Source organism: Strix uralensis, chromosome 15, assembly GCF_047716275.1.
Source record: "Strix uralensis isolate ZFMK-TIS-50842 chromosome 15, bStrUra1, whole genome shotgun sequence".
NCBI classification, from domain to species: domain Eukaryota; kingdom Metazoa; phylum Chordata; class Aves; order Strigiformes; family Strigidae; genus Strix; species Strix uralensis.
The window spans coordinates 19,698,714-19,714,631 of NC_133986.1; the positions used below are offsets into that span (position 1 = coordinate 19,698,714).

The 15,918-nt window shown below is 38.7% G+C and overlaps 1 protein-coding gene across 1 annotated transcript in view; it reads right to left on the reverse strand.

Moving 5' to 3' along the window:
• Positions 1 to 13,694, reverse strand: part of MUC2 (mucin 2, oligomeric mucus/gel-forming) — a 51,986-nt gene extending 38,292 nt beyond the window's left edge. The window contains exons 1-12 of the mRNA XM_074884491.1: positions 13,625 to 13,694; positions 11,715 to 11,979; positions 9,122 to 9,236; positions 8,370 to 8,460; positions 7,862 to 7,971; positions 7,406 to 7,622; positions 6,968 to 7,093; positions 6,152 to 6,269; positions 5,690 to 5,828; positions 4,937 to 5,047; positions 3,837 to 3,906; positions 541 to 678 (exon numbers count right to left, since the gene is read on the reverse strand). Coding sequence (XP_074740592.1) covers positions 541 to 678; positions 3,837 to 3,906; positions 4,937 to 5,047; positions 5,690 to 5,828; positions 6,152 to 6,269; positions 6,968 to 7,093; positions 7,406 to 7,622; positions 7,862 to 7,971; positions 8,370 to 8,460; positions 9,122 to 9,236; positions 11,715 to 11,979; positions 13,625 to 13,694 — 1,570 coding nt within the window. The remainder of the gene's footprint in view (positions 1 to 540; positions 679 to 3,836; positions 3,907 to 4,936; positions 5,048 to 5,689; positions 5,829 to 6,151; positions 6,270 to 6,967; positions 7,094 to 7,405; positions 7,623 to 7,861; positions 7,972 to 8,369; positions 8,461 to 9,121; positions 9,237 to 11,714; positions 11,980 to 13,624) is intronic.
• Positions 13,695 to 15,918: the final 2,224 nt, after the last annotated feature.

The following is a 15,918-nucleotide window of genomic DNA, read 5'->3' on the forward strand; positions in this document are numbered from 1 at the left end:
CAAAGGGAAAGGGACAACTGATCACAAGCATGAGAAACAGAAGTTCATATAGTTGATTATTCCACACTATTAATGCACACTATGAGTACGGAAGATTTAGGAGCCCTGTTTTAAATCTTCAACCTCTTAAGAATAGTCTTTATGAAGATATCTCTGACTCAGGAGATCACTGCCCTAATCTGTATTTCTTATGTTTTATGACGATATTAAAACCACAAAATGCACCCAAAAACCTGAGTTTGTGGATAGTTAAAAATTAAAGTGAATACAAAAGTAAGTCATATTGAATATATATTAATATTTTATATATATAATACACATATTCATGTACTGGCACCAGAGTGATAGGTCACTTCAATATGAAATAATAAAAAACATTTCTAGCTTGCTTGAGTCAATTCTCTTCCAATGTTTTGGTTTCTGCTTTTAGATTCCTCCTCTTGGATCAATAAGTAACACAAATGATCACTCATGTAAAGAATACATGACCCTTCAGCTGTGGAACAGCATGGATTTACTTCCATTTTAATAGACACTTGCCTTGAAGCTTTCCTTGAACTGATTGATCCACAGTTGCAAACAGCTGCATGACTGGAAACAACTGGATCTGCAGTTGAAGCCCAAAAGAAGTTTGTACAATAAGGTAGTGGGAAGATGGCTTGAATACTGAGAAGCTGGCTGAAAAACAAAACATGAATTGTGTAGTAAACACACACCTTAAGCTGCCAAAAGAAACACTTCTTATTAGATTCTAAGGTACCACCTGCAATGAAAACTCTGAGATCAGGATCAAATTACTAATTTTCTTCTAAAAATTGCTGGCCATCTAGATACAATGCTGGTCCTCGCTTACTTGATTATCTATAATGACCCATCCCTGGGATCAGAACCAACTTCAGATTTTCTGCAATACAGCTCCAGTGTTAACTCATTAATTCTGAGCAATTTGAAGAGCAAGAGATTTTCTGAGAAAACATTATCCCAGCACTGTTGCATGCAATAAGTAATAGGCATGACTCTACAAGCCAATACACAGCTAAATACTACTACTAATAAAATGTTAGATGCTTATACATAAGTTAATCAAGCCATTATAGAAAAATCAGCAGAACTGACATACAAAATCAGCACAGTAGAGGAACCAGGCTTCCTAATTAGAATCACAGAATCACAGAATGTCTCAAGTTGGAAGGGACCCATAAGGATCATTGACTTCAACTCCCTGCTCCTCGCAGGACTACCTAAAACCAAACCATATGACTAAGAACGTTGTCCAGATGCACCTTGAACTCTGACAGGGTTGGTGCCCTGTCCACTTCCCTGGGGAACCTGTTCCAGTGACCAACCACCCTCTCAGTGAAGAACTTTTTCCTAATGTCCAGCCTGAACTTCCCCTGACACAGCTTCATACCATTTCCTCATGTCCTATTACTGGTCACCGGAGAGAGGAGATCAGCACCTCCCTCTTCTGCTGGTTCACTTGAGGAAGTTGTAGACTGGCAGTAAGGTCACCCTGCAGCCTTCTCTTCTCTAAACTGAACAAGACAAGTGATCCCAACTGCTCCTCACAAGTCTTGCCCTTGAGACCTTTCACAATCTTGGTCACCATCACAGAATCACAGAATCATTCAGGTTGGAAAAGACCCTTGGGATCATCGAGTCCAACCATCGGCTCTACTCTGCAAAGTTCTCCCCTACACCATATTCCCCAACATCTCATCCAAACGACCCTTAAACACATCCAGGGATGGTGACTCCACCCCCTCCCTGGGCAGCCTATTCCACTGTCTGACCACTCTTTCTGTGAAAAATTTTTTCCTAATGTCCAGTCTAAACCTCCCCTGTTGCAGTTTAAAGCCATTCCCTCTTGTTCTATCACTAATTACCTGTGAGAAGAGACCAGCACCAACCGCTCTACAATGTCCTTTCAGGTAGTTGTAGAGAGTGATGAGGTCTCCCCTCAGCCTTCTCCTCCTCAAACTGAACAGTCCCAGCTCCTTCAATTGCTCCTCACAGGATTTGTTCTCCAGGCCCTTCACCAGCTTCGTTGCCCTCCTCTGCACTCGCTCCAGCACCTTGAGATCTCTCTCGTATTGAGGTGCCCAAAACTGGACACAATACTCCAGGTGTGGCCTCACCAATGCAGAGTACAGGGGTACTATCACCTCCCTACTCCTCTGGACACACTCTGATAGTTTGATGTCCTTCTCATACTGAGGCTCCAAAAACTGCACCCAGTACTTGAGATGGGGCAGCACCAGTGCGGTGTGGGACAATCCCCTCCCTCGACAGGCTAGCTGTACTGTGCTTGATGCACCCCAGGACACAGTTGGCCCTTTTGACTGCCAAGGCACACTGTTGACTCATTCCACATGCCGTCAACCCAAACCCCCAGATCTCATTCTGTGCAGCTGTTCACCATCCTCTCGTCCCCCAGTTTGTACTTATAACCAGTATTACCCCATCCTAGGTGCAGAATGAAGCACTTGCTCTTGTTAAGTTCATACGGTTGGTGATTGCCCAGCTCTCCAGTCTATCCATATGTCTCTACCCTTGCAGGAGTCCACAGCTCCTCCTAATTTAGTATCATTGGCAAACTTAATGAACATTTGACTTCTGCATCCAGGCCATTTATAAAAACATTAAAGAGTGCTGGCCCTAAAATTGAGCCCCTGGGAGCCCCACTGGTGACTAGCCGCCAGCCTGATGTAACCTCATTTACTGTAACTCTTTGAACCTGACCCATCAGCCAATTGTTCACCCAATGTATTTTGGACTTGTCTAACCGTATGCTGGATATTTTGTCCAGAAGGATGCTCTGAGAGACAGTATCAAAAGCTTTGCTAAAGTCCAAAAAACCAATATCTACTGGCTAACCAATGTTTTAGAACAAATCTATTACTATATGCTCTATTTATCTATTTAATCTACTTATTAGGTGGTCTATTTTACTGCCTAGAGCACTTTAATTTATCTAAACTTTCAGCTACACACTGTGATTGGCTTTGCACAAGCATTCATGAATGTATCATCCTGTGAATAATTGTCCTTTCAGATAAAGGATTATTTTCTTGCAAGTTACTTGCCATCTGCAGATAAGCCAGTAAATAAGAAGCAACACATACTGTGTCAGTATGCTGCCTAAACATATATAAATAGGAGTGATAAAGAGATGTTCTACATTCCTTTCAAAAGGCATTCCCAGAGCTCACAGCTGCTGTCTGATCATGACTTTCCACCACAAGTTAGTCTTCTGAATTAGGTGATCTGAGTCAGCCTCTGAAAGTGTCTGTCTAAATCCACTAATTATATAAAAAGATGCTGATGTCTCAAGTGATCTGAGAGATGAGAGGGTGCTACATAGTACATCCTTCTTTCCTGCCCTGGTTGACCAGAAAATACATCAGTTACTTTCTGCCAGGCTTTCTTCCCACAGGAAAAAAACCACAAGGAGAAGTCAGGTGGGGTAGACGTGCCCAAGCCTCACCATGACTGAGAGCCAGGGCATGCCCATATCATGTAGTCACACTTGGAAAGTGCTAAATACCCCTCTTTATAGGCAGGTTATCTACTTTAAATTTAAGCCATGACAATTCCTCTTTGCTGAGCTATGTGCTGAAGTATATTCAAGATGTATGAAAAAAGTGAAGGGATATTTTTTTCAGTCATCTGCCCATGAAATTCTCAGTGATGACTATTAAATCACATTCATCCCCAAAGTGTTCCAAAATCTGAACAAATTTCATATGCCTCTCTTCTACTTTTGCCTCTGAAAAAGTACACCCCCAGATGAGGTCAGGTATGTGACACATGACACACAAGGCTATGGCTCTTACCTGACACATGAGGCACGTTCACTGTCATCTCATTCAGTAACACACTGCCGTCTGATCTGAAAACCACCACCTGTATAATAGCAAATAGAATCAATGAGGCTCCAGGTACTGGGAGGAAAAGGAACTACTGGGAAAAAAAAAATTAAAAAAAAAAAAAAAGAGGGGAGACATTTTGTACATTTAGACTGTGACTAAAACTTAAAATCTTTGAAAGGAAGAATCTGTATGAAAATCGAAAGTGGCAGCAGACCTGTAGGATATAAGTAAGGTTTCACCTTGCTATTCAGTGTTTCACTTATACCTGCGTACAACAATTTATAGCAGTAATGAAATGTAAAGCTTGATTGTATTGGGCACTTTGGTTTCAGGAAGTAAAAGAAAATATTGGGCCTTCAGGATCTATAGCAAGTTCCTATTCCCTATAAAAGCATGTGCCACACCTTCAGTGGAATGGTTTAGTATGACTCTGGCATGGTAAGAAAGCAGTTTGCTAAACTTCCTCATAAAATTGTAGTCTGTACATACAGAAATGTAAAATGATGGATTTCTGGTTTGGTTTGGTTTGGTTCTAGTTATGCTGACAAGGACAAGGAAGACCAGAAACATGCGAGAAAATTATGTGTACGTGTATGTAAAATTATGTATAAATATATTCTAGATATTCCCATAACCAAACAGAATACTAAAGTGAATGCAAATATAAATATTTAAGAAGGTTGGATTGTACCAGCATTCAAAGATGGGATCTCTTCTGAAAAAGATGCAAATAGATCTATAAAATTAATTCTGAATAAAGTAAAATACTGTGAGGGGAGGAAGAATGGTGCTCTTACATCCAGCTAGGCTGGAATACAGTGAGAATAATCACATAGCACAGAGCAGAGAAGGGAAGAGGGGGAAAAGTCAGCTTTTTTGAATCTCATCTTTTTTCAGGTTAGGTCTATTTTGAGTGCTCGAGGCAGAAGTTTGAGCTGGTTTTCAGCCTGTCGGAGGCGCCTTATTTATCCACAATAGCGATTCCATAAGAATTAGTTATTGCTCCACGGTAAGGGAAATATGCTAATTTTCAACATATCTAGCAGAACCCACAGAACACTTACATTTTTTTTGTGATCTACTAACAACACAACAGTCTTCAAACACGTCTGCCTGTCTGTGGAGCCACAGGGAGCCAGCTCTGCCAGGAGAGCATGACTGTCACTCACAGTACCCTACAATCCCAGAGAAATACATGTCCATTAGTTGAATCAAAAATCTCACAGGATGTTTCCAAAACAAAGACAAGTAATCAGTTACAATAACAATTACTATAGAACTTAGCTATTAAGACCACCATTTCAGCACTAGCTCTGAAAGCTGAACCATCTTTCAATTTCAGTGGTATGGTTTCTAGTTCAACAAGATCTTTGTCATTCTCCAGAAGAAAGGCACCAGATATTTTTGGGACAGATGAATGAAATAGCTGCCTAGCTCCCTTTCCCAGCTGACTTTGACACTCAGACACAGAAACAGCTATTACAGATCTGGCTGAGAGCTTCTAATCCTGAGAACTGCCAATTTTTGCAGTCTACCCATCCATGAAGCCGGAGGGATCCTTTGATTTCTTGTAGATGAAGGACTCCACGGGATAATGACAGCATACATAGTCTGCTATCTCAGTGAACTACCCATTGCAGTAAGTGCCCAACTCCCCCCGGGGATATTACAGCCCATCCTGAATTTTTCAGTACAGCTTTTAACATTTCTTCTTCCCTCATCTCATAAAAATGGAATAAAACAGCAGTTCACAGCTGCTACGTATCAGCACACAGACACTTGTATTTACAAGAGAAAAGCCCTACAGTACACAGTACCTTGGCCAACACATAGTAACAGTCTCCATGGAAGGTGTATTTCTTCCCATCAAAGGTGGTAATATGGGAACCTCCTTCAACTGAACATGTGCCTGGACAGGGTAAATCTTTGCACGTCCATCTGCCTGAATTACAGGTGCTATAAACACACAAATAATTAAAAAATGCCTGTAGATTTTACAGATTTTTCAGAGCCTAGAGCACTGAAAGCATCTGTATACCTAGCAAAAAGCAAGATATCCCCAGGTGTTTTAAAACTGCATCTTTGACAATTTCCTTTAAGATTTCCCCTCTGCTATAGATATAAAAAACTTTTCAGAAAATTAGATGTGTAGACATGCAACATAAATGTTAAGTTTAGAATGTATTCAGGAAGTCTCCTATGACTAACTGGAAGGTTGAAAAATGCAGACCCATTTACAATCACTCAAAGAAAGGTGTATAAACAACCATGGTTCTTACCATTCTTCACATTCATTGGTAATGCTTTCTCCGGGTGAGTACTCCTTTCCATGGAGCTTGCAGTGGCACTGGCTAACAGGTATGCAGCCTTTTTCAGTGACATCATCATACACAGTTCCTGTAAAGCACAACAGTAAACTACTCCAGCTCTTTCTGAAATAAGCAATTTCCACAAAGGATAAACTCTCACTTGACACAGAAAGCAGAAACTGAGATTATCAAAACTGAATAATACAGTTTCTACCTTTTGTAACATAAAACACATGGAAAACCCTTTATCCACCTTTGAAAATCTAAATCTATCCATTTATATAACTATACACAGATGAAAATCTTAATATAAGTATACAAGAAGAATCTTAGAATTTTGCATGTTTAGATATTCAGTCCTTCTAGTATACTCTGTAGACTATCACTGTAATGTTTTTTCCTAAGGCTGACAGTAAGTCTGAGAATTTTATTCACTGTCCCTCATTATCACTCTCTGAGCAAATGATGTCCTTTGTCTCAGAATTATTCAACCTAGAAAGCATGATTTCCTATATATTAGCAGAAGTCCATTTGTTGAGAAGTAAAAAGCAGATTTATTACCTGTCATTGTGTTAATATGATTTAACTATAAAATCATTGATTACTTAATCAATTATGACCTCCTTTTTTAAAAAACTTATAATTATATTCCCCTAGAGGAGAAAATGATGAGTAACAGTACTAATTTTTAAGATATAATTTGACTACATTTGATATTCTAACCATGATCTCCTCTGCCAGAGCTCTTGGTTTTGTTCCATATACAATAGTTGGAATAACACTTGCCTTCAGGGCAGAAACAACCATCCATGTAGTGTTCCTCACAAAGGCTGCTGATCGCCAAGTGTGAGCAAGTATCCATGCAGGGTGAGCTGCTTTCTCTGTAGATCATGGTATCGGGACAGGACTTGGCTGAAAGAATGAGAAAGACACCAGCAGTTATTTGAGTGTAAAGTCCATCATTCTTGAGAAACCACAGATCATATCTCCTACTCCCCTCAAGTCAGTGGCATCCCAAGCCAGACTCCATCTGGTAAAGCATGTTTATTTCTGAACTGCTTCCCCTGCTTTTTATATTTTCTTCTTTTGGTTTTGAATAGATCAGATTATCTCAGTCATATGCAGCATCAGACCTCACATTTTTTCAATGGGAACAGAATTTCTACTTGATGAAAAACATCCATGAAATATTTGTTTCTTTGTAAAATTCATATAGTTGCTTACGGCAAAAGTACTGTGTCCTCCATTCACCCGGCCGGCCACCCGCATGTGAGCACTGGCGAGAATACTCAGAGATGGTGCTGCAGAGGCAGAAGGAGTCCTCATTTCCATTACATGCACACTTGTCCTGCATGCAGGCTTGGATGTATATTTCCGAATTAAGACGTAACCAACAATCAGCAAATGCAGAGGAAGTCAGCAACCTCTCACACTCGTCACGCTAAGGAGGAGGAGTAATAATATTTAAGAGATTTGTAAGCACGTAAGCTTCTAGATGCTTCCTGTCTGGTCATAAAAACTGTTGTCTTTTGAACAGCAACAGTTATTCAAGACAGGAAGAAGAAACCATTTGCCCTGGAAGGGGCAAAATCTTCCCAGCTCCTTACACACTAACTCCCCACAGTACAAGGACATCTCCATGTGTCTGTGCAAGTGAAGTTCACCACTAGGAATACTCACATGCCCATTACAGTTTGGAAGAGCCTGAGTTTCGTCAGGATCTTCACATTTGGAATTGGGTTTGCTGATCTTCTGTAAATTCCCGTATGTAATTGAATTGTAGCTTGCAACTATGAGAAAAAATTACAAAGACGACTTGCTGAGCCCCAAAAACTGACAACAAAGAGCATCTGATTCCTGGAACTCTACTGATCAAGGAAAACAGTTACTATGGTATCAACTATGCCTGTCAGACACAGATCTCTACTCTGAATTATGTCTATTATGTCTAAGTGTGCTTAAAAATTTAAAGTGGTAACAAGAAAAGAAGGCCAGTAGAGAAAAAACCAAGATGATTCATCTGGAATAAAATAACCTTAGACCAGGACTGCAGCACTGGAGCATAATGTTTATTCTGGGGCAATCACATAAATCTCTCAGGTGAAATTTGCTCTCCTGTGATGCTCCTATGCACAATGCTTATCAACCTATCTTCTGTGATAACTGTCAGTATGGTAGGATAACTCACATCCATCGATAAACTCATTGTAGATTGGAACTCCATTGTAATCCCCACAGAGACCACATGTATGGTTATTAAATTTGCTGTCCAGCTCCACCTAAGTAATGAAAAGAAATAATAATAGAAAAGAAATATCTGGAACATAAAGACCTTCCAAAGCACATATGTTTACTCAAAAGGGAAGTTGCTAAATGACTGAAGTGATGGTGCAAGTGAATTTGTAACATAGTTAATAAACACACAGTTAGATGCAAAAAGTAACATGGAAAATAGAAATAAGTGACTGAAGCTCCTGTATTTCAATGATGGCAGTAACCACCATGGTGATAAAGATGAAAAGGAAAGCATTCTTAAAATCAGAGGACTCTTTTTTTTTTCTCCTTTTTTCCCTACTAGGATTAAATTTAAGTCTTGCTATAAATTAGGAAAGTCAATGATGGCAGTCCTTTAAAAGACAAATGAAGGAACATGAAGATTGGATTGCAGGGGTGCTATAGCAAAAACATTAGCTATTTCTCAGAAAGCTCCTTCTCCCTTTCTTGAGGCCAGTAAGATCATCTGCATGCCATACTGTTACCTCCATCATATTGCAGAGACACACACCTTCTGTTTTTAAAATAAGGTATATTAGTGTCAGCTGGATGAGTCAGCCTAACACTCTAGCTCTGTTCATTTTGTGATATTCTACTTCTCTTCAGTATACAGTAGTCTGTCAAACCCAGGAAATGCCAAAAAAAAAAGACTTGGATCATACATACCATCAGTGAATCTTCCTGATTCCATATCAGAGTCAGGCCTAATTTGGCATAAACCTTAGTGTAAATGTCATCGCTCTCAATGAGCACACCAGAGCTGTAGTAAGGTGTCTTCACACTAGGAAGAAATTCAGACACTCTGCTTTAGTACAGAAGCATAAGAGGTGACATGAATGCCTGTAATAAGCCAAATACCCTACTGAACAGAGAAATCAGTCTCTGTCTACCTGATCCTATCTGCACAGGATGCCTTGTCTTAACGAGGCATAAAAACCTCTCTCTCTGACACTTCATGCAATAACTCATTGCCTTTAAAAGGCAAACCAATTTCAAAGGCCAAACCTCCCCAAGGGTATGGGTTCTTTAAGAAAAAAGCCAAAATTTCAGATGTCTTCAACTTAATCAAAGGAAAATCCATCATCATTCTGATATTAACAGAGGACATTCAAACACTCACTAATAGTTTACTTCCATGAAAGAAGAAACAACATAAATGGAAGATTTTCTTTACCAAAAGATCTGACAACCATTTCAGCAAGAATGAATGTTCCTTTGCAAGTATCTTCCCTCTCAAGAGAGAGTTCAAAAAGCACAAGCAGATACAGGGACTGCCAACAAAATTTTGAAAAGAAAGGAGTATGTTAAGAGGAATTCAGTAGTTTGTTTCAGTAGTTCATTGGTTTAGGATTGACAGGACCAAGTTTGTTAATGGTGGCACCAAGGCGTGTTAATGTGACAGAAGGTATTTTGCAGAAGTCTGAACATAAATGTTTTTGTTTGCTAAAGAATCAATTCACCAGATCTCTCTCCTGCTCTTGTACGTCTGTCTTACAGCACTATGTAACAAGTCACATTGCTGAATTTCATTCAGCAGTAAAGGGATTGTGGCAAGCAGCCTCATCCTATAAAAACTACTAGAGTCTGTTCAAACAGAACTAGTGTAAACTGGAATCCAGTCAAAATAACCAGTTCGTTTTCTACAGATTTGCCAATATAATTGTTACCTATCAAGATTCATGTCTGTCTATGCACATCTTCTCTTAACCAGTATCTGACTGGGAGAATTTTATCTCCTAATTTCCTGTCACTGGGATTTTTCCAACTATTTACCTCAGGCATTTTTAACATGGCCAAATGACTTACACATCTAAATACTAGGCGGGAACTCAGAAGCCATTATTGTTACTTTTGGCTGCATTGTTCATCCTCTGGCCAATGAGACCTTAAGAGATCATTGTTTTGGAGAGGGATTATAAAACATTGGGCAGCTTTTCACCTTTCAGCTATCACAACATGGAATATTTGGTTTTTTTTCTAATACTAAGACATTCAATCAATCAGTGGATCAGGTACCAAGAGGCAAATTCATACACTTTTCTACTTTACAGTTTTCACTTCAGTAGGGTAAAATAATATTTTACATGACAATGGATCATATGTAATTTAAAGAGCAAGATGGGAAATTAAGTTCTACAAAAAACTGAATTCCTCATGCAGCAAAAACCTGTTCACAAGGGATCTATTGTTTTGTGAACACTACCTAAGAAAAAAAGAGGATTGGTTTAAGCAAAACAATTTTAAACAATTTCTATATTTTTTTTCATGGATTTCTTTTCTGAGTACACTTTTTCAGTTTGGGGCAAGAATGCATTTTTTATAACTTCATGTCATTTTGTTATGCATTCTGGTTTAATCCTTGGAAAACAGAATGTTAGTTTCTATATATGAACAGATTTTCATTGCAGTGTCTTCCAAACTTCAGAGTAAAAGCTGAATTCTGGGCAAAACCCAGTCTTACCATGACAATAGAAAGGATTTTTCTTTAAATTATGCTAAAACAGACTAACAGCCAATTCTGTCTTCAGAACTATGTCTTAACTTATGAGTTACTTCACTTGTTTCAGTGTGTATATATACACACACTGAAAGGCTAGGTTAGCGATAGGAAAGGCTAGGTTAAGACACTACTTAGCACCAGTAGTAGTTCCTTGTGCGACCATGTTACAGGAGGACAAAAATACTACAGCTCACTCTGAAAAAGTACACATTGCCACACACAAATTAATGTAAATTTTGATCTACGTTATATCTGTTATAATCGCTTGAGGAATAGCCATAGGACCTTAAAGAATAATTTATGAAGATCAGAAAAAAACACCTCTCTTCTGCCACGACATAACATAAAAAGACTCTGGAGAAATGCATCTTCATTTTTGAGGATTTGCTAGACCTTCTGCTAAGGTAAACTCAAGGTGATGCCATAAAACAAATGAAGTTATGTCATTTTATGTCAGTGAAAGATCTGCTTCCTTAGCTGCATTGTTTCCTGCACAATCAGAAGAACAATTCATTCAAACCTCTTCCTGACTTGCATTTAAACAATCCCTTATATCAGTGTAGAAATGACGATTAATACTAAAGCTCCTCCTCAAAGTAGTTTTTATGCTGGATTTCAAAGGGCTTTTTTTTTTTTTTTCTTGTGAAAATGCTTGTAGCAGTTACCTTAATGGTAGACAGACACTTGTGTAAAGAATCAATTCTGCTTTTATCTTCCCAGCACATTTCCCTGAAATACTATTGCACTAAAGGTACTTACATCCGCCCATCCACCACAGCCACTTTTGGTCTGAGGTACATCGTAAAGTCCTTGATTGTTATCAGAATATACTGGATCTCAGGGTGGTTATTGCTATTCAGAGCACGCTGAATGTGGACAGAGAACTCCTTGTAAGACTCTCGGCAGTCAGAAGCAAAATTATACTCGCAAATGCCAGGGAACTGATAGATGTCTCCATCGAAAGTTTTGAAATGGTTGTTTCCCCAAGTGCTGCAGACATAGTGGCCATGGTTTCTTGTCCTTCCTGTTAAGTGATGAAAAAGATAAAGGCGTGAAAATAGTGAAATGAATGAGCTAACGTCAAGAAAAGGTAAGTGGTACATTTTACAGTAGAAACCACTTGCAATTATGTGCACAGTGATTCCACAGATCTCAAGCCTGGTCAAGTATCTGCCTATTAGGCAGAAGAGATGTGAATCTCTAGTGGAAAATAAGACATTAACAACTGCTGAGACCTGGGTATGTCTTCTAGTCCTCACTGAGGTGAAGGAAGTTGTCTGCATGAGGTGGGGAAACAACCCTCTGATCACTAACAAGCTGGGTACACCAGTGCAATGGAGCTGCTTTGCCAAACATGAATTTATCTGAATCACAGTATTATTTTTAGCAATATTAAATATTTCTAAGAGCTATTTTCTTCCCTGATGCAACATGCACTAGAAAGGAAACAGTTAGGAAACCAAGAAAGTACCACTTCTACTCTGGAAGACAAATAGGTTAAATGTTATGAAAGGACTTGTGCACAACAGGCGTTTTTAAAGAATTCCTTCTTTTCCTAACAGTGAATTAGTACAGAATAGAAATTCTTCAGAAGATAGATTAGAGAATAACTATGGTAGAAGCAAAAAAAAATTAAAAAATTTTTTTTTGCAATAGCAAAAGATGAAGATTATGATATTTGTTCCCTTCCCAGACATCTATACCAACAAAAAATACAAATTAATAGTATCTGATAAATCTCAAGATGCTGTAGATTAGGGGTGAACATAAAACCTGAGCATACTTGGGAAGCTTGCTAAGGTACAAAACCACACGTGCCACTCATCTTCACAAGGTTTTCTTGCAGTGTTTAATTTGAGAAATCAAAACTACCAAGTGGACCTCTAAGTTATTGTGCTTTGGTGGTATCAGTCATACCAGATACATCCAGCCAAGCTGGCATGCTTGTGTCCCCAGAGAAAAGGCTACATCAAGATTCTCCCAGAGCTCACAGCTGGGATACCAAATGCAAGAGAATGCTTTCCTCCTGTTGCTGAATTCAAGACGCAGAAGACCAAGACCAATACCCCAGACCTGATCACTGCACAAAATTCATCACCTATTCCTCCAAAAATAGTTTGCAATATGAGAGCTCCATTTCAACATTTCAAACAAAGTTGATAAGAAATAGAGTAAATTAGCGCTTTTATACAGAAGGCTTATTAAGTCTGGAATGACAAAATGGGCTTTGTCCAATGTTACTACATTCACTTCTGAAGAAAGTATTTATACATTCCAAAGTAACAGAAGGCATAATCATCCACTTTCTTCATTGCTGTAACAATGAACTTCCCAAACTCCTATAGTTGCTTTCTATCAAGTAGTTGCCATACCTAGAAAAGTATCAACACATGGAAAGAAAAGTAACACCGAAAATATTTTCCAGGCACATCAAACTAGAGATTAATGAAGTAGATATAGATATTAATATCTCCAAAGAAAGCGGTATCTATCTATGCTGGCTGAGCCATCCATGTAGCCTCAGTATTTGAAAGTTTAAGAAATTGAAGGCACCTTAAAAATCCAGTGCATTATTTAAATGCACTGTCTCCTTCTACCCCTGCAGTGGTATTTTAATTCTTTCCCTCTTACAGGAGGCAATCTGCTACCATTTAGTTTCTAGAGCTTACCTTTTCTTATTTCATTTGCATAGGAAAGAGCCAGCCAGAGCATAAAAAGGCTGGCAACTCTTAGCCCCATGGTGGCTAAGGTGGGTGAACTGGGAACTCCACTGAAAACTTTTCTTTATATAATATCCACTGCTGCAATTGATTCTATCACAGAGGAGGAGATACAAAGGGAGGAAGAAAGAGGAGGGGTAAAAAAATAGGCGTGATATTTACAGAAGATAAGGAGTAAACAGACAGGTATTTTTAACCATAAATTAAGGAATTCAGTATACAGGAAATGGTATAATATTGATTCAGCAATCATGCAATTTTTTATTGCTCTATTTCATCTACAGGATGCTATGCTTTTAAATCCTTCAAATGCTCACGTCAAGTTTAACCTTCAGTAACTCCTATAACAAATAGTGAATTTTGGAGTGGCCGAACAAAGAAATCCCTTGAAGGAAGTTTAGGATATGATACCCTCAAACAATGGCTTCAAAGCCAAAGGATTTTACGTTTTTCACCATCACATAGAATGATTTCTGTAAAAATTAAATGATGCGTGTGAAGCTCCTTGTAGACAACAGTAACTCTTACAAATAAAAAATTATACACCATGCATTGTAAAATTATTTTACAGGCAATTGTTGAATTCATTTCATTTGTAAATCACTGGGGAGCATCTAAAACAAGGTATAGCCCAGACTGCACATTGTGCCCAAAAGATAATTGAGATGGGGTGACAAGGTAAGCTCAAGGAATCTACAGCAAAAGAGATGTTCTGTCAAACATTGTCATGGTGCAACAGAAAGTCCATCAAAAAGGTTGTAGAGATTCTCACAACATATTAAGCTTGGGGGGGGGGGGGGGGGAAGGGGAAAACATCACTGTCCAGAATGAATAACAATTGTTTTCAGACAGAATCCCCCTAAACAGCTCATTCTTGCTTACCTTCTATGTGAATGATAAATTTACGGTCTATTGTCCCATGTCAGATCCTGCAAAAGCCATAGGGTCAGCTATGCTTTGTGCAGAGAAAGATGATGAGGGTCTTTGGGAGAAGAAGCATAAAACAGAACAAGGAACCAGTTTAGAATGCTGCTTCAGAAATACAAGATTTCCACACGCACTGTTTGTTACTCTGAAAAATTCCTTTGAGAAGGTGTTTCTGAAGCTCTCTTCAGAAGTCAAAACACAGACTCCTTGAGGTAAAATACACTTATTTCAACAGATCTTTTAACAGGGCTGCCTCATAGCACTAACAGGGTTTACTTTTTAAAGCTCCCAGCCCAGGCTCTGTATTTTCTCATAAAAAGTTTCTCAGTGCAGTGTCTAGAAATCTCTAATCCTCTTAATTGTTCAGAGTGTTCCTTACTTCATTGCTCAAATTACAAGTAGAACTTTTATATTTTGCAAAACACCAAGGAAACTCTTCACTTAGCCCTTTTGACAGCTCTAGCCAACTAGAAACACCCTTTTCTCATAAAGGCATGGTCTTTAGCTGTTGTTTTCTTTTATTTGCTATTTTTATCTCAAGTGCAGCCTAGCCTCAACCTGAATATATTCCTGTTTTTTCTCAATACATCTCAGAAGTTTTTAGACTTTCTGCTTTTTCTATTTGAGGATACAGATTTGCACTAATCTCACTCTTACATAGGTGGGACTCAACACTCATGACTGAAACTAAGTACTTGCCCTTTTCTCCTTTGGGAGTCTATCACTAGAAGAATAAAGAATTTATTTTCCTTCTTGGAAAATAAAAACAGTAACAACCAGTGAGAAAAAAAATTTAGAGAAAAAAGAAGAAACACTGTCTACAGAGACCTTTCCCAAATGGTTACTTTAGCAGGTCTACCTTCTTATTATACCTCAGAGCTATCTGCTGTCTTGGAATTTTCTGTCTTTTATGCCACCAAAACTCCTAGTTCAGAAATGTTTTCTAAAAATATTTAAGCGATTCCTGAAGGAATTTATTTTGAGCTTTTCTTTTCCTTTTATGTTTTTCCAGATAGTCTCCTGTCTGAAACAACTACTGCCCCAGAAAAAAGAGTCTCCATGACTTAATTCATATACAGTTTTTACAAACTGTGACAGCAACTCCACGTACACAGCAGACCTGACCCCTTTTTAGATTAAATTGGATGTGTATGCTCACAGGTGTAAGTTGGAAGCTTGCATATTTTCCTTTCAGGTTTCTTTGCCATGAAACTTCTAGATCTGGAACCAGCCTTTTTACCATTTGCTGGGACTGTGAAAGGTAATCATCCTTCACCTAAAGATGCACCATCCCTCAGTTCAATAAGCTGGTGTTT